Source organism: Phalacrocorax aristotelis, chromosome W (assembly GCF_949628215.1).
Source record: "Phalacrocorax aristotelis chromosome W, bGulAri2.1, whole genome shotgun sequence".
NCBI lineage: Eukaryota > Metazoa > Chordata > Aves > Suliformes > Phalacrocoracidae > Phalacrocorax > Phalacrocorax aristotelis.
In genome coordinates, this window is record NC_134310.1 from 26,798,645 (window position 1) to 26,817,464 (window position 18,820).

The 18,820-nt window shown below is 49.2% G+C and overlaps 1 protein-coding gene and 1 long non-coding RNA gene across 2 annotated transcripts in view; both read right to left on the bottom strand.

Moving 5' to 3' along the window:
- The window catches only part of LOC142049855 (uncharacterized), a 704,768-nt gene that overhangs the window by 86,251 nt on the left and 599,697 nt on the right, over nucleotides 1-18,820 (bottom strand). The window lies entirely within an intron of this gene.
- RPL36 (ribosomal protein L36) lies at nucleotides 104-2,234 on the bottom strand. The gene is made up of 3 exons (XM_075077965.1): nucleotides 2,025-2,234; nucleotides 792-926; nucleotides 104-234 (listed from the first exon to the last, which is right to left on the bottom strand). The coding sequence occupies exons 1-3, from the start codon at nucleotides 2,115-2,117 to the stop codon at nucleotides 145-147; spliced, it is 318 nt and encodes a 105-aa protein (XP_074934066.1). The 5' UTR covers nucleotides 2,118-2,234; the 3' UTR covers nucleotides 104-144.

An 18,820-nucleotide genomic window follows, 5' to 3' on the forward strand; every position in this document is an offset into this window, starting at 1 on the left:
GGTGACTGCAGCTCAGGGCATCGTCAGCCAGTCCCTCAGCACCCCCGGGAGCACCCATTCCTACCCACCAAGGCAGACATATCATCAACAGTCACTACACTGGTTTTGTGTGAAAGAACTTTATTGAGCTACAGGCTGTACAACTTAATCCTTCTTTGCAGCAGCTTTCCTCATGGCTGCCAGGACATTACTGAGCTCTTCCCGCTTTCGCTTGGCTCGAATGTGAGTGCCAACCTGCAGGGGAGAGAGCAGTGCAGTCAGCATTCATCCCCGGAGAGGGCAGGTAGAACTTCTTGGCTGTTTCAGGCATTTGCTGCAGATGCTTTACTCAAAAAGCAAGCAGAAGTCCTGGTAAACGTAGACTCAAATCCCCCCCACCTCAAATAGTCAGCCAGGAACCTCTTGCTATCACATCTCAGTAGTCCTTCTACTGGAATTACCTGAGGCAAGGTAGGAGCTGCTTTCAGCTCCCATGGCTGCCCTCAGTGAGCCCCGTTTCAAGTCACCTGGTTAATGGCACCCTCCCCTTCCCTGCACCAGATTTTCAAAAATAGCACAGTGATCCTGGATTAGTGCAGCTAAGGGCCTTTTGGGCAAAGTACCCTCACATGCATTTCCTGCTCTCCCACCCAACCCAAGGAGCGTTCCCTCCACACCCTCAGATTAGACCTGTAATTTCCCAAACAGCTGAGAAATAAGTAATTCAAACACAAAGTATCCCAAGGGAAGGGCAGAAAACAGTTAACTAGAGCAGTTTCTGCCATCCTCATCAAGTTGTCAGATTGACCCACCCGTTTCTTTATGAACTTCAGAGCACGTTTGTCTTTGGAAACCTTCAGCAATTCCATGGCACGTCTCTCATAGGGTGCAAAGCCACAGACTTCCCTGATCATGTCTCGCACAAACTTGGTGTGTTTGGTCAGGTGCTAGAGGAAGGGAGGGAAAAAAATACATGGATCACAACGAACGTAAGCACTAACGTGCCCAGGCTGAGCTGCGAAGGGCCATGGCAAACTCTGGGCTAAGGCCCCAAACCAGCTTAGGCTGTTGGCACCTCTCAAGGACGTGCAATCCCCTGGCAGGCGCTGGGCAGCACGGCGATGCCCGTGAGATGCACTAGCCTTTTTGTTTTACCCACAGCACTGGGTGGTTTGCACACACCAGCATTTTTAGAAAAAGCGGGACCATTAAGTGTCCAGGCTATGTATTACTACGCAACTCAAACACCACAGTTAAACACAACATTTAATCAAAGTGGGATAAAAGATGCAAACTAAATTAATCTCTTGCGTTAACACGCGCATTCATTGAACCCGGATAATTCCTAATATTTGCCATTACTGGGCACTTTTACAGGGTATGCCGCTTGTTGCTACCAAGAGCAGCAGGCTGGGAGGGCCTTCAGAAGTCATCCAGCCAATTTGATTTAAGCTGTGGTTGAGACGGATCTGTCTTATTCTTCCACTACAGATGGCTCCACCACCCGTTCTCCTTTAACCAGTTCTTTCACTCCACAGCCACCTTCGCAGATTTAAGACCTTCCGTAATTTAAGCCCCAGCTCCATGTGTAACATCACCAGCTTTCTCAACCCTCAAAACGCTGGGCTTTCCTGCAGGTTTTCTGCCGGTCCCAGTCATAGAATCATAGAATCTGTCACTGCAGCCCAGAGCCTGACAGCGCTCCACACCCAACGGGGGGGACCCGCAAAGCGCGTCCTTCTGCGGCGCCCACCCCGCACCGAGCCACTCCACGCCTCCACTTCAGCCTTGGGCTTAGGCGGGAAAGCAGCGGCCGCCTGCAGACGCCCAGCGCTCTCCCCGGCTCCGCCGTGGCCGCGCCATCCTGGGGCGGTGCACGGGGTCGAACCCTTCCCGCGGGACGCGGATGGCTGCGGCGGCGGCGCCCGGGGCCGCGCCGGACACACGACACGGCCGCGAAAGGAGGTGCGCGGCTCCGGAGAGGCAGGGCCTGCCCGAACCTCCGGAGAGGGGCCCGGCCCGGCCCTCGCTCGCCCCGTACTTACCCCGCGGCGGCGGCACTGCCTCGGCTTGGACACGTTCTTCGTCACCTTGTAGCCCTTGTTGAGGCCCACGGCCATGGGGTAGCGGATCGCCATGGCTGCGGAGAGAAAGCGCTCAGCCCCGCCGCGGATGAAGTCTGATGGAGCCCAGGGCCCAGCCCTCACCTGCCGCTCCCCTGATGGCGCCGCACCGGAAAGAAGGGGCGCGCGCGGAGCGCCGGGACGGCGCCTCTTCCGGCCCGCCCAGGCCGGGCCGCGGCCGCGGCCGCGCTGCCTCTCGTGGGGGCCGCGGGGCGTGGGGCCTACGTGCGGCGAGCCACTGATGACACGCTCAGCGGAGACATGGCTGATTTACTTCAGGGTTGCGCAAGCCTGGGCGCTCGGCGGCTTTGCGGACATCCAGCACACCGAAGCTTATCGTATGGATACAATAAGTCCATATGCATTCTACCGATCTAATACATATTCATTCTAATCTACATAAGTTATATAATGACACTGCGTCATTCTTGGCTTCGCTTCAGATCCTTCCACATCCTCATTCCTCTCTTCAGGGGTCTTCGGTGATCTTGACAGATGAAGTATCCTGACCCTTGTTACATAAAAACTGCTAAAAGCTATTTTATCTTAGCAACTCTCACTCATTTTTCTTCTAAAAAGGAATGGTTGTCATTAATTAAATGACTGAGCTGAGGGCCATAGCCTTAGATTAACAATGCTTAATCAAAAAGGAAGGAGTCTAGATTGGTGCTAACTAATCACATATGATACAACTTAGAGTTACGCTGACTAAACATATGCAACACTCCTTAGATTCAAGGGGAGCTTGTTCTCTTACATCACTGGCACCGGGGGGTCACTGGCACTGGTTTAGTGTCCAATGGGGTGGATCAGGCCAAAGCTGCTCTTAGAATCACAGAATCATGGAATGGCCTAGAATCATAGAATCGTTAAGGTTAGAAAAAACCCTTAAGATCATCGAGTCCAACCGCTAACCTATCACTGCCAAGTCCACCACTAAACCATATCCTCAAGCACCATGTCTACCCTTCTTTTAAATGCCTCCAGGGATGGAGGCTCAACCACCTCCCTGGGCAGCCTGTTCCAATGTTTGACAACCCTTTCGGTGAAGAAGTTTTTCCTAATATCCAACCTAAACTTCCCCTTTCTCCTAAGTCACCTGCCCCTTCTTCCAAAGGTGGTAAGCTCTCCTTTTTTTCTTGAGTTCCAGCCAAAGCTCACTATTCAGCCAAGCCAGTCTTCTCCCCCGCCTGCTCGACTTATGGTACATGGGGACGGCCTGCTCCTGCACCTTTGAGACTTCCTTCTTTAATAACATCCAGCCTTCCTGGACTCCTTTGCCCTTCAGGACTGCCTCCCAAGGGACTCTGTTAACCAGTCACCTTAACAATCCAAAGTCTGCCCTTCTGAAGTTCAGGGTAGTGGTTTTGCTGACCCTCTTCCTTACTTCTCCAAGAATTGAGAACTGTATCATGTCATGGTCGCTGAGCCCAAGACAGCCTCCAACCACCACATCACCCACCAGGCCTTCTCTGTTCATAAACAGCAGGTCCAGCGGGGCACCTCCCCTGGTTGGCTCGCTCACCAGCTGCGTCAGGAAGTTATCTCCCACAGTCTCCAGGAACCTCCGAGACTGCTTTCTCTCTGCTGTGTTGTATTTCCAGCAGATATCTGGTAAGTTGAAGTCTCCCACAAGAACAAGGGCTAGAGACTGTGAGACTTCAGCCAACTGCTTTTAGAGTACCTCATCTGTCTCCTCATCCTGGTTGGGTGGTCTATAACAGACTCCCACCAGGATGTCTGCCTTATTGGCCTTCCCCTGATCCTTACCCATAAGCACTCAACCTTATTACCGTCGTTCAGTTCTAGACAGTCAAAACACTCTCTAACATACAAGGCTACCCCTCCACCTCTCCTTCCTTGCCTGTCCCTTCTAAAGAGCTTGTAGACATCCATTGCAGCGCTTCAGTTGTATGAGTCACTCCACCATGTTTCCATGATGGTGACCACATCATAGTTTCCCTGGCACGCAATGCCTGCCAGCTCCTCCCGTTTATTGCCCATGCTGCATGCATTGGTGTAAATGCACTTCAGTTGATCTATGAAGCTCTTCTCCAACACAGGCATGCCACCCCCCAGGCTCATCCCTAGCAGGCCTGGTTTTATCCCCTTCCCCCTTTGTATCTGGTTTAAAGCTCTTTCAATGAAGCCTGCTAACTCCTGAGCCAGAATCCTTTTCCCCCTTTGCGACAGGTGAACCCCATCTGTCTCCAGCAGGCCTGGTGCCATATAAACTGCCCCATGATCAAAAAAAACCAAAATTCCACTGCTGGCACCAGCCTCTGAGCCATGTGTTAATGAGATGGGACTGCCTGTTCCTTTCCGTATGTCTCCCGGCTACCGATGGGATGGAGGAGAACACTTCCTGCGCTCCTGAGCCTTCAAGTAACTGCCCCAGTTCTCTAAAGTCCCTTTTGATTGTCTTTGCACCTCTCTCAACTACCTCATCACTGCCGACCTGAACAACCACTAGCGGATAATAATCGGATCCTTTTACCAGCCTAGGGAGCTTCCTGGTAATGTCTCTTATCCTTGCCCCAGGGAGGCAGCAGACTTCCCTACGGGATGGGTCCGGTCAGCATATCGGGCCCTCTGTTCCCCTCAGAAGGGAGTCGCCTACGACAATTACCCTTCTTTTTTCTTACCAGTGGCCGTTGTAATGCATGGGGCTGACTGGTTCCCTCTAGTCAACCCCTTGGGTGGATCACTGTCTGTATCTTCATCCTCCTGGCCCTCAGGTTCCAGAGCCCCATACCTATTGTGTAAGGGCACCTGGGGGGGAAGTTGGCCGGGAGAGGATTCGCCTACTGCACCTACTGCATCCTGAGTTGGAAGGGACCCACAAGGATCATATCCTACCATATCCTACCAGAATATCCTACCTATGTCACCAGTGCTCTGCGCTGGTGCGACCTCACCTCGAGTGCTGGGTGCAGTGTTGGGTGCCACAGGACATTAAGGATATAAAGCTACTGGAGAGTGTCCAGAGGAGGGCCACAGAGTTGGGGAAGGGTTTAGAGGGGAAGCCATATGAGGAGTGGCTAAAGTCCCTTGGTTTGTTCAGCCTGGAGAAGAGGAGGCTGAGGGCAGCCCTCATGGCAGTCTGCATCTTCCTCACGAGGGCAGGAGGAGGGGCAGGTGCTGATCTCTTCTCTCTGGTGACCAATGCCAGGACCCAAGAGAATGGCAGCAAGATGTGCTGGGGAGGGTTAGGTTGGGTATTTGGAAAAGGTTCTTCCCCCAGAGGGTGGTGGAGCACTGGAACAGGCTCCCCAGGGAGGCATCACGGCACCAAGGCTGGCAATATTCCAGAAGCACTTGGACAAGGCCCTCAGAGACATGGTGTGAATTTGGGGCTGTCCTGTGCAGGGACAGGAGTTGGACTCGATGGTCCTTGTGGATCTCTTCCAGCTCAGGACATTCCATGATTCTATGATCCCATGAAAGCTGGCATTGGCAAGGGCAGGTGGGCCTCAGCACCCCCTGAGTGTGCCTGCCCTGGGAGGGAGCATGGCTGTTCTTCACCGGTGGGGATTTGTGAGGATGAGACGACACAAGTGCAGGAGGAATTCAATTTTTGCAGGTCCATGAACATGAAGCACGTGCAAATACAAACATTAGACCTGCCCTGCGATGGGACTTGATGTCTGGACACCAAAATTGCTAAGGGGAATCACCACCGAAGCAGGCTATAGGCCAGACCCTGCTCTGCGGCTAAGCCAAGCTCTTACAGCTTTTTCTCCCACAAATTAAAACCTTTGTATTGCTTGGCCATGATTTGTCCACGTCGGATAGACAAATCAAAAGAAACAGATTAAACTATTTTGTTGAAATGAAACAGATTGGATTTTTCTTGCCTGTGACACATGGGCACACAAATCCTTACCTCTGACATGAAGAACTGAGGCAAACATATTGTTCAACCCAATTAACTGTTTTCTGCTTTCAAAGGCAATTCCATTTCTGTTTAATTTCTTAACATTGAAAATACTGAACTGAAAGTACAAAAATAATTGAAAATTTGAAAATCTTGAGTTTTTAAACAAATTACAAATTTTTACATCTTGCTTTTATGCAGGGATGAATGTCATGGACTCCTGACGCATGTTCTGCAGAAGACCTTGATTGTCAGCTTTTCACTGTTTATATATCTTTTCGACACATTCCTCACACAATCACGCGCACAAACAATTTCTGTTATTCGTCAGCTAGCTCTAAGCACGCGCCTTATGCTACATTCTAATAGGCTGTTCTATTTGCGCTACTTCATTTGTTTTTGCTTACTTAAATTCTTCTTGGCATTTCCCATGCTCCTGTCTCATTTTTTACTGCCGCATTGCTTCAGTTCAAGGACATGTCAAACAGTGCTAAGTTACTTGCAAATTCATCTCCCACACTTTTAGACACACTGTAGTACTAGTCTTTGCAGACCTTGTTCCTGCCGTACCAGGGCAGTTTTCCCAAGTACCTCACAAAGTCTCGTTGGACTCTCTGTCACCCAGCTCATGGCAGAAATTCAAGTAGTGAGGAATATTCATCCCTTAGATGGTGAAACGGGTCTAGCTCTAATGCTTTTCTCCACAGGAGAATATTGACAGACATTTGCAGGGCGAAGACGACTGTCCTATACAGACAAAAGGAACCCCCAGTCTGCTTCACTCCAACATTTCTGAAAGTCAGGCAAAAAAAAATTAGGGATGCCGAATTTTTTATCTGCACCTCTAAAATCAACCCAAGTTTGATGTCATCTTTGCTAATGAGATCTCTCATACGGGGCAGCTGAAGGTCCACCCATCCACAAGCTGTGGTTTTCCTTCAGGAGCTGCCCCACACCCCAAGCTGGAGAAGGAGGTGTCACCTCTCCTGCCACTGCCCTTGTGCCAAGGTGGCTGCTCACATCAGCCCTGGGTGTGCAAAGAAGGGGATCCTACCTGCATTGTCTCTGTGACCACCTTCAGGCACGGTGCCCCTGAAATAAACACTTGCCCGGAGGAGGAGGAGGCAGCTGCTGCTTTCTGCTGCAAGCACGAAGCACCCGGCAGAGTGTGCTATGGACATGAGGCTCTTCCCCCCCCAGCCTGGCTATTGCCGTGTTCCACTCACACCTTCTTTTCAAATGTACAAACACATAGATCTACAGTTCCCAAACTCTCCTTGGGTTTCTCCTCATTTTACCTTCCTATTCTTCATTAAACACCTCCCCCCTACCAAAACACTGCCTTTCGTCCAAGAAAAGGTTCTTTCAGACCCTTTGCCTCCCATCATTGCCTTCACAAGTCTCTACTAGAAAATCCAGTTTTTCAGTTTCCAGAAGCTTTTGCCCCATTCCAACAGTGGTAAATGCTTTCTCCCACACTCCCAGCATTTGCAAATGGCTTGCATCTCAGCTGAATTTCCCCCTTTCTTTGAATTCTGCATTGAGTCCTCACACTCTTTGCCTTATTACTTTCCCAGAGCTGTTACAAGCAAAGGCCCCATCAGGTGAGCACGGGAGGGAGAGAAAAGGGAGATAAGGTAAAGGACTGGGGCTGAAGGAAGGTAAAGGTGATTGGGGCTGAATCAGAACCCCAGGTTGGGACACACTGGCTCTGCTGGGAAGGAGGTGGGGGTCCTGATGGGCAATAGCCTGAGCATCTGCAGTGTGTCCTGGTTGTGGTGAACATACTGGGCTGTATTAACAGAAGTGCACTGCGTAGGTTAAAGGATGCGACTGTTCCCTTTTCTCAGCACTCATTAGATCAAACCTGGAGTACTGTGTCTAGGTTCGGGCCTCGCAGTGCAGGGAAAACATTGATAAACTGGAATGAGTTCAGAGGAGGGCCATGCAGAGGTTTGAGGACTGGAGCATATGTCCTGTGAGGAGGGTGGAAGGAATGAGGCTTTTTCAGCATGGAGGAGAAGCAGAAGTGAGCTGAGATGTGAAGCAGCCACCTGAATTTCTGATTAACCATAAGAACGATAACGATAAGAAGAATAACCATATAAGAACGATCCATCCCAACATGTCAGAAGTTGAGCAAGTACAGCAGGAGGCCAGGCTGGCTGAATGGGGAGTTCTGGATTGAGTTTAAATGCAAAAATGAAGAGCACAGAGGATGGAAGCAGCATTGAGCTACCCAAGAGACATGCACAAACATTGCACAGACATGCAGGGACAGAACTGGAAAAGCCAGAGTTCAGCTGGACTTGGCTGAAGACCAAGAGAAGGAGGAAAAGCTCAGCATGTGAACACCTTGCCCTTCTCCCATCTGCTCCAGGTTTATAAAGAGAGCGCCATTCTCTGCCACGAGATAGAGGAGATTTATTTTAATGTCCCTCCTCTTTTCCAAGTATAGAATCAGCACAATCCATGATCCACCTCACAGAGGCACAGGATACACAGCTGAATGATGATGTATTGGTCCCCATCATCTTCTGACCTGAAGCTCATCCTGCTCACTGCAGAGGTATGGGCCTTCAAGGCAAGCAGCCAAGTCAGGTCCAAAATTATCTCCACCTGCCCATTTCACTGCATCCCTCTTTCAGCCAGCCCCCTGCATGCTGCCATGGCCAAAAAGCCACATTTCTGAGATCCACCTCTTACAACCATGGAAAGGCAGAGCTCCCTTCCCTCCTGCTGGGGGAGCCAGAATTCCCAGAAGGTCACTGTGGAGCCTATGCCCACCAACAAACGGCTGTTACACTGGATTAAAGATGCTCTCACAGGATGTTCTCCCATAGCTGATGCAGTGGTGGAGGCCCTTTACCCAGTAATTCCAAGCATGAACTTAATCGCCTCCCCAGAAGTGAGGAGGACAGTGAGGAAGCTGTAGCCTATTGCTGTCACTTCACCTTCCTGTCTTACCCCTCCTTGGCCAAGGCCTTGCAAGATGCAGGTGTTTGCATTTGCCAAGATCCAGCTGTGTTTTTCTGCCAGATGGCTTCTAGCGAGCAGCATGCGTCACCCTGTGAGCCAGCAGACCCAGGGGGCTAGTAGGTCTGGGCATCGGGAAGGCAAGGAGGAGACAGGCTCAGCCTCATGCCTAAATCCAGGCCATTTTAAATTCAGAGGCTACTGTCTTATGTTAATTAACAAAAACATGCACAGCAAACAGTGTGAAAGCACTTCAGCGCTATTCCCATAGGTAGCCAGAGGCCTCCCCTTTGAGCTGAGAGCTTGTTGCTTTCAGTGCACTGGTTTCTTCTGGAAGTGTCCCTTCCCCGGTGCACCCTGGCTGTCCCACTGGAGGCTTCTGTACCTCAAACACCTGAAATCCCCACTCACTTCTGCAAGGCTGTTTGGTTCTGTGCTGAGGTCTGCTCTGTGCTTCGTTATCTCAACTCCACATGTTCACGGAGGGTGTTTCCCCAAGTGATGGAGCCTCACTGTCTTCCAGGAAATAATTACTCACAACAACAACCAGCAAAAATCCCTGCACAGGGTTCGTCATACGCAATATTTCTGCAACTGCGGTCCTCACAATCAGGGATGGAAATAACCCCATGCACCAAGATAGAACAGGGCTCTGAAAAGAGGATGTGGGGACAGCAGAAGTGATAGCATCTCTCTGCCAGCTAAGAAGTGGCTGTGGCTGTCAGACACAGAAGCTTGTGATGACGAGCAAGGCTCATCTCACAGGCACGCAGTGCTATGCTGGTGCTGCCTGGGTGCTTGGTAGTAGTTGTCACAGCTCCATGGTGCTCTTTTGAGGGAGCAGGAGGAAGCGAGGGAAGGCGTCCATCCAGCCTCTGCTGGTGAGATGCTGGCGGTGGAAGAGTCCCTGGTGTGTAACAGGGCTGTCCAGGGAATGATCAGAGCCAAACCAAGGTGGTCCTTCCTCGCTTAAGCTTCCTGGGAGGGAAGTGAAGGTCACTGCAGAGTCCCCACTGCTACCTCTTTTAATAAAAACAGCCCTCTCCCACTGGAATGACTCTGCTACCTTCGGATGCTTTGTCTCCCTCCTACGTAGTGTTTGCCAAGCAAGCCTCAGCACAGGGCAACGTGCTGCATCAGTCTCAGCCCAGCCAGGCTAAACTCTGACTGCCTTCTGCCAGACAGTTACCATGTTGCTCACTGTCTCTATCACAAAGTTTTAAAGCCCTGCTTTGAGGCAATCAGAGACTCTAACCATTTGCTTTGGTGGTGGTTTATTAGGTAGGTTTAAGCATATTTTTAAACAAAACACTGCTTTACACATCATAGGGCATTTTTCACATTGGTCCTTAGTTCTTCCAGCTGAAGTAGTTTGAACCTGACTTTAAAGAAAACTCTGGTCTTGGTAACTAAACTGGGGTCCAGACAATATCTCCCAGAAGCTTTTGGTAACTTGCAATTCCTTCCACAGCAAAATCACAAACCAACAGCCTCTACCACCAAAACCAGGAGAGGAAATGGTAGGCTAAATCCTTCTCCTACATCACCCCGTAAGCAAGGGCACCACTGCTCCACTCAAGCCGTGGTCTCCCCTCTGAAGCAGCACATGTACTGCTTCACATACAGACATGCACAGAGAAGCCACAAAAACTGCCCTCTTGAGAAAGGCAGACGACCTTGCAGCAGTTCCACTATCACTGCGTGTAACACCAACGAACAGGGAAGGCTACATGTATGTCTAATGTTATACTTTGTGCAAAGGCTTCTTTTATAGCACAGGTGCACTGCTAAAACTGTCACCCATGCTGCCACAGAGCATCATCTGTTCCCAAGTCCACCTGCTCCAGGAAAAGCTGGAAAAAACAGCCCCTGCCTGTTCCTTGGAGCTTCTGCTGAGATGGTTTTTGTCCACCTGGCTGGTCCAACTGCCTGCTCTGCCTGAGCAGAGGAACCATCTGCAGCTGCCAGTTCAGGCAGGCTTCTTCCATCTGCTGAAGGGAAAGATTTAACTCTTCTGGGGCTGCACTGGGGCTTACATGGCTTGGGTTTTACAGTCTGGGCTAATCCACTTCTGTTGCCGTGCAAAGGAATGCCTTAATTTTGTATCCACTTCTGCAATCAGAGGAGCCTCAGCTTTGGTCTTCCTTGTAAGTTGCTCATCACTTCCAAGTGAAAGGGATATGCTTGGGTCAACAACCTTTATTTCTGTCATTGAGAAGCAAATTTCCTGCCTTCCTGTAGGGAACCACATAGAGGAGGACTTCAGTTTCCCCTGCAGCTGCTGTACTGGTGTATCACGTGCTGCTTCTCCTCTGTGCCAGTGCACCTTTCAGTAGGACCACAGTGACTTACCTTCCTTTCCTACTTGCTGCTGTTGCTGGGGATGGAAAGGTTTCACCCTTATCAGGTGGGAAAGGCCATTTACAGCCCTACAGATTTCCCTCAGAATTAGCCACTTTGGACAAATGCAACCACCATTTGAGATATTGCTGCCTTTTACAAGACACCCAATGTTTTGCAGTGGCTGAATGCCATATAGATATGAATGGCTTCCATGGGGATGAGCCCATGCCCGAGTTCCTTGGTGGGTCAGCTGAGTCCCACTACAGGCACAAGGAAGAAGGCTGGATGGTGTGGTTGGGGCAGCGAGGGTGCATTGCCCCTTTGGGCAGCACTGGGAGGCCAGATGAGCTCAGCACAACCATCAGTCTGTGCTGGTGGGGTCTTAGGCTGTCCCAGCTATGAGGAGCCTCCTGGAGGGAGGCCGAAGCCCAGACTGCCATCTCAGTGGAGCCTGTGAGGACCTCAAGGTTCAGGCAGAGGTTTGGAGCTGGCCCTCATTTCTAGTTCAGTGCGTGCTTGCTCCTCCATGCCTTTACCTGGACATGCCATTCTGGAACGGGAGGACCACTGCTCCAGGACTAGGGTGCAGCTCTCAGCAGGGCACAGAAGGGGCTGCCAGCACAGGAGCCAGTGGGGAAGCCCTTGGGGTGCCTAGGTCCCAGCTGTTGAAGGGGAAGGTGGGGTGAGGTGCTCAATCTGTGGCATGAACAAGAGACATGGGCAGCAGTCACAGCCAGCGATCGGGACGATTGCTACAATCCACCATGCGGGTGGATGCTTGTAGGTGCTGCAGGGGACAGACACATGTCCCAGGCGGCAGAGTGCCTGTGTGAAGGATCCTTCACCTCTCTGGCACAGGCTTTACCACAGCCCCAAGGTGATCTGCATGTTTACCTCAGCAAGCCCTGGTGCTTCTGGTTAGAGCAGCTACCTGTGGTTGGACACTGCCTCCCCAGACCTGTCCCACTAAGCAAGGGCATGTCTCTTACCCACCTCAAGAGGGATTTGACGGGCATGCCCCGGTGGAAGTGAGAAGGGCTGCCGAGCTTAGAGGCTCCCCTTCATTTCTCCAGTGACACCATTCCAGAGGAGCAGCTGCGTGTGAGCTAGCTCTCAGCTGTGCTGTCTGCTTGCACTGTATGCCACCAGACAGCTACGAAGCATTTTTACATGACTGATCACGTGACACAGCATGTTTAGCAAATGCTTAGAGCTCTAACATTTCCCACTCCTTGCTTGCATGGATGGATTACCTGCCCACGCTTTATCCTGGGAGGCTGGGGACATCTGCAGAGTCCAGGGCATACCTGTGACCTCCTGCAGGGCAGGGAGCAGCCACTGGTCACAAAGGTCCTCAGGCCAAAGGAAGCCAGAAAAGCAGCAAGAATGATGCAAGGGTTGAGGAAGATGGGAGGACTGCAAAGGGGGGGTCCTTCCCAAAGCGAGTTCTTTCGGAAGAAGACACACCAACAGGCTAAGGATTGCAGGGACAACTCTGCAAGGCTGTTTCCTGAGGAGAACTCTTTGAATGAAAAAATAAATAGAATTCAAGAAATTTGTGTAAAGACAGAACAAAGGCAAAGGGCTAAGCAGTCATAGTGCCCATGGGTGGCCCATATGAGTGTAGATCCTTCACACAGGATTTTCTCCTTGTGGGAATCCTGCTTTCTGGTCATGCAGCTAAAGATGTTCAGAGGTTACTGAGGTGCCCAGTCGCTAGACTGGAAAGACTTCTAGCCTGGCTCCTTGCCACATGTAGGGTGGAGGTATTCTCCCCTCTGGCCTCAGGCCAGTCCTGCAGACCCAACCCGTGCCACTGGGAAACTGGGCGGGGTGGCCACTGAACCAGAACCACAGAGTGAGTATCATAAAAATGTATTTTCTTAGCAGGAGAGGCACAGTGGGTGGATAGTGATTTCTATTCTGCAACATGCAGACATGACAGGCTTGCACAGATCAGAGCTTCTGCTCCTCCAGACCAGTACAGACCAGCACGATACAGGCAGGGGAAAGAGGATGCTCACCTCCAGCCATCAGCATGCTGACTCCTGCAAGTGGCAGTTCCTCTACATGATGTCAGCCATGCATGTAGTCCCCTACACAGACACATCACTGACTTAACTCTTTACTGCTTTTTAAATTAAACTGACAGTATAAGCTGCCAATGTCCTCACTAATTGCGTAACCCCACACCAATATCTCTGCCTTCCTCCATACCTGAGGCCATTTAGCAGTTTGCTGTTTCCTAGCACTCGTCGGCCTCCCACTTGAAATGTGTTATAAAAACGCAAACCCAGCAACTGTTGCATAACGGTTTATCAACTGTTTCTTTATTATCCAGCAGATCCCAGATTAATCTCACTGGTTACAGCTGAGCAGAGGCCGGGTCTCACATATCAGGCAGGTGCTTTCAGGTAGACCACTCTCCAAGACAACCACCAAAGGGGTGCTAGACCCCAAGCACGCATCAGGAACGCATCCCCATGTGCCACGGGGGTTGCACACATCTGCACTGGGCTGTGTACACTGTGGCAGGGTGATTATGCCTGGGGCTAGCATCTCTGTTAACGGTGTGAGTAAATCCCCAGAGAGTGATGAACCCCTGAGTCATTTATGATGGCAGCATCACAGGCCCCTTCAGAGCACTGTTGACACTACTGAGAGTGACAGAAGCGGACACCATGCTGGTAAACTGAGGCAATCTTTCCTGATGTACTGAGGGAGAACTGGCCTGGTCTCTTTGGTGCATGGAAAGAACTGTCAGCTAGTGAATTCATCTCATTTATTAGTTCTCTGCAGGTTGGGAAGTTCACCACTTTGAACTCACCAGTTATTTCACTGGTTTCCATGGAGTCATATATAATCTTTTACACTCGAGGGAGCTCAGAGGTTCAGTCAGAGCAGGCCCAGGTTTTAAATTCCTGCCCTTGGGTGTGTTACCTACCAAGCAATGACATCTCTCCAGACCCCACTGTGTAATGGCCCCAGCCTTTCCAGTGGGTAGAACTGCATACATACTGCCAAGCCGAAGCTGATTTTCCTTTTACATGCAAGATTTCTGCAGATGCTGTAAAACAAATCAAATCCTACAAAGCTATGATATTCCCATACCCAGAAATGGAGTTTAGCAGTGTTGAGGTAGCCTGCAAATATCTCCATCAACCTAGAGCTTCTCCTCATTTGCTGTAGCTCCTGCTCATTTTCTCCATACAAGCAAATCTCTTTCACAGCTGCCCAAAACATCTGATTCTTGCACCTACCCACCCAGACCCACCCGCAGTGTGCTGGTGGTAGAGAAAGAAGCGACATGATGCTGCTGGCCTTCAAAATTCCGTACACAGCACAGGCTGCAGTGGGCAGGATAAGGCAGGGGCTCTCCTGGTTTGTACAGTCAGGCACCAAACTCAAGACAGCGAATGGCCTCCTGTTGTAGGTTCATGGTTAGTCAGAGCTGTCCCTCATGTTAAGCACATGCAGCTCCAGCACAAGTGCTGACTGAGCCTGTGCTCTGGCACTTCACTGGTGTCACCAGCTGTGGACTGGAAAAATGTTTTCCAGTGAGACAGATGCATTGATAGGACCTGAAAGCCAGGTCCACCAAGCTACTTCATGAAGCTCAAGACATACAGACATTAATGGAGTAATCTTCATGGACATCTTAATTTTGTTGCAAGATAAAGCTTGATAATTTGTAAAATTTGTAAAATACTTTGAGATCTTGGGTGGAGCACGCTCTGGAATTGAAGAAAGCATTCCTTTAATCTCCTTTATTAATCATGTAATATGCACAAGAGAGATTGATCCCATGCACATACCTCTTTATCACCATAGACCTACCTATCTTCTCCCCTCTCACATACATTTACTCTGTAAACTTTACCATTGACAGAGGCTCTGTCTTAAGGAATCTCAGCACTCCCAGATGTACGCAGCGTTTCTCATGTTATGGCGCACGATGGACTAATTATCCTTCAAAGGGGAGCCAAAGATTTCAGCTTTCACTTTTCTTTGCTAAAAGCTGAGCTCTAACACACTGGGAGGTTTTTGTTTAACAGAATAAAATTGAAAACTTAACCCATGCCCAGTGAGACCTTGACAGAGGCTGAGCCAGCCTGGCCAGACATGAGGTACATAACAGGTTACTGCAGCTGCTGGAGGAAAATATGTAAATAGCTCTATGGTGATGGGCACTGAGCCAGCTGCAGTTGGTCTGCAGATTTGAAAATTAGGCGCCAAATGGTTGCTTTGAAAAAAACACTGGGCTTGTTTTCATTAGCGTTTGAGTTCAGTGCCAGGTTTTATATAACAACAGCATGGGGGTGTGAGCACTGCACGCTCCCCTCCCACAGCTCCACTGGAGTAGCAATGATCTAAGTGAGTCTCAGCAGAGCTGGGATTGCTCCTGGCTGATAAAGCAAGCTTTATGAACTCAGAGGAACTTCATTTCAGAGCCAGTCCCCACCCTCCTCCACTACACTGTCCAAACTGCCAAATGGCTAAAAGATTAGGTGCTTGCTTGTATTATGAGGGAATCTGAACTCCACAGAGTGCTGAGAACCTGGGGCTACCTTGGCAGGCTGCATAGGAATCTTTTGTCTTTGGACCCCTAAAAGTATAACTTGAATGAAATTCAGCTCTGCATGTGAAAGTCAGACTCATAATGTTAGAGATTATTCACCCAATATTTAATTAAAGGTGATATGAATAATCTCTTCCTTGATCTTAGATTAATTTTGCTGTTTAGCTATATAAACAGCAGCTATTTATGCACATGAACGCCCACAGCTCCATCTCCACAGACTCCAGGGCTGCCGGCAGCCTGACTAGAAGGAAATGGTGATATTGTTCCTACCTGGCCACCTCATCTGTTTTCAGTAGTGTTTTCACGGTATTTTATTGCCAAGAAATCTGTCTTCCTGTTACTTTGGAAGAATTCCTGAGCTATGGGGAGCCAGTGAGGGGAAGACTCAGTAGCTAATGCTACACTACAAAACTTCCTTTGCCTGTTAAAGGCTGTGAATGGGCTGTACTGCAGAAAGCCTCTCCCTTGCCCTTTGTGTTACAGACGTGGCTCTTTTTAGCATGGGGTATTATAAGCAAATCACTGTGTGGAAAAGTGATGAAGCAGAATTTTGAGGAGCCCTGAGCACTGACCCCCCCAGCTTCTTCCTTTGCCACTTCCCTGTTGAGATGGGGGGGAAATACGAGAGGGTTTTTTAAATGAAACTCATTTCTTTCTGGTCACGTGAGACCAGGCTCTGGTTCCAGTACAAGAATCTAAAGGGCTGTCTGGGCCCTCCTGACAACAAAAGTCACTCGCCTTCCTGCCACAAAGGAGTGAACAATCCCAAGCACAGACCTGAATTCTCCTCCCCAGGCTTGGTTAACGCTCCCCTCACTGTGATATAGGTTAAGTTCTGCCTTAGTAAGGAGGTAAATGCTGTAGCAGAATAATATTATTGTTCTAGGCTCTGGCCAAACATTATATGCCTGGAATTAGAAATAAATATGCCCTTTACACGTTACAGCGTGGTGTCTTGTCTTGAAAAAAATCCTTGTTCTATGTACAGTCTGCTGTCTGTTCACTTTAATCCCACAACCATGCACTGTGCTCCTCTGCTCTTTTTTATGTCTCTTAGCAAACTTTCTCATAGCAGATGAGAAAGATCTCAATGATGACACATGGCATAATATTAATTTTCTCTACTTGCTTTCTGTCCTGATGCTGCTGAAAGCAGAATTTTAATAAATGAAAGCTGAAATTCTGGAGCAGAAACCTGTGGTGAGGTATGAGTGCTTCTTCCAGACTTGCAGTCATTGCTAGCAATTTTTAAAGCACTAATCCTGAGCTGGATTGAATTTGGACTGATAGGAAGATGTTCTGTGCTATATGTTCAATCCTTGCCCCTTCCTGAAATTAATGAAAATATCTGAGACAACTGATTAAACATTGACAGGCTGTTCAGAGTGAGATAAGGAACACGAGGCAGAGGGGAAGTTAGGCATCTACAGAAAAGACAGAAGTAAAGACACACAAATAATAAAGTATAGAATGAGAAAGGGGAGGGCATGGCAGCAGCTGCTGAGAAACTCAAGAGTTGAAGTTAGAAATAGCAGTTTAAATCCTGCGTCCCCAGGTTCGTGAAAATGTCAGAGTCATTATGAAATCCCAGACAGCATCAGAAAACTCGTTACACCCAACAGTACAGGAAACTGGTCAACAACTGAGAAGATGCTCTGCATCAAAGGATACACGAGATTTTCTTTTGCCTTTATTACATACTGTAGAGCAATCTCTTAATTTATCTGATGGGAGAAGCACTCCAGTGCTAGGCAGAGCCTATCACTGCTGTCTGTGTTAGATCTGACACCTCAAAAATTTATTCTTACCCTTCCCAGACAGTCAGATACATCGCAAGTGCCTTTGAGCTAGAGCTCTGACACTGAGCCCAGGGCACTTCCAAGTTCCTGACTTTGCATCAGGGTGAAACCTGTACATGCACCAGCCTTCTCCTGTGCTCTGCTTTCCACAAAGAGCAGACCTGGGGGAGTGGGTGAGGCAGGAGCCTTGGTGTGCTCTGAACAGGTTCCCAATCTGAAAAACCCAGGGAACATCGCCATGGCCCTCTGCCACCCCAGTCAGATAAGGCTGGCACATCCCTAGGTTGTCCCTTTTTAAAACACTAAATGACTGTGTCCTGGGCTAACAAATAAATTCTACCTTCTGAAAGCAGAGAGGAAGTTTATTATAAAATTATTTTGGGTAGCACTGAACTGTCAAGGTCCTTAATGAAAAATTAATTGCTAAATATTGAGATGAATGACTCTGGTTCAATACTAACCTATATCATCAGAGTGATCCAAGAGGACCAGTGTTTGAACAGATGCTAATTCCATGACTAAAACATGCATTGTACCCCCTGTAAAACACAGTTGTCTAGTGGGCTTTCAGCTTTTGCTCTTCCCCTCCCCATCCCACCCCCAAACTGTTTTCTTCTTTTTAGCAGAGGTAGGAAAAGTGAACATACATGTTCAGTTAACAAGGAGAGGAGACCAGTGCCAAGGATGAAAGTGTGCAAGTTTTCCCATTACTGCTAAAGAAAGAGACCTTCTAAAAAAAATGTAGAAAATATTAGGTATTATTCTTGAAGCATATTCCAGGAAGTATATTCAGAAAAAGAGATTTTACTGCAACACAGTTGATATCAGCACTATGAAAACAACGAACTCCTTTTCCAAGTGGCAACCTGTCACAAGTGGAGTCCCCCAGGGATCGATATTGGGCCCAATGTTATTCAATATCTTCATAAGTGATCTGGATAATGGCATCAAGTGCAGCCTGATGAAGTTTGCTGATGACACCAAGTTGAGTGGGGAAGCAGACGCTCCAGAAGGGAGAGCTGCTCTGCAGGGAGAGCTGGATAGGCTGGAGGAGTGGGCCAGCAAGAACCTTATGAAGTTCAACAAGGACAAGTGTAAGGTCATGCACCTGGGAAAACATAATCCAGGAGTGCAGCTCAGA

What these genes read in the sequence shown, in the direction of transcription:
- RPL36 (XM_075077965.1), bottom strand. Translation starts at nt 2,117, where the DNA reads ATGGCGATCCGCTACCCCATGGCCGTGGGCCTCAACAAGGGCTACAAG. An exon ending in GGCAGTGCCGCCGCCGCGGG is followed by an intron (nt 927 to 2,024) that starts GTAAGTACGGGG and finishes CCCTTCCTCTAG; the next exon opens with CACCTGACCAAACACACCAA. An exon ending in TGAAGTTCATAAAGAAACGG is followed by an intron (nt 235 to 791) that starts GTGGGTCAATCT and finishes TCTCCCCTGCAG; the next exon opens with GTTGGCACTCACATTCGAGC.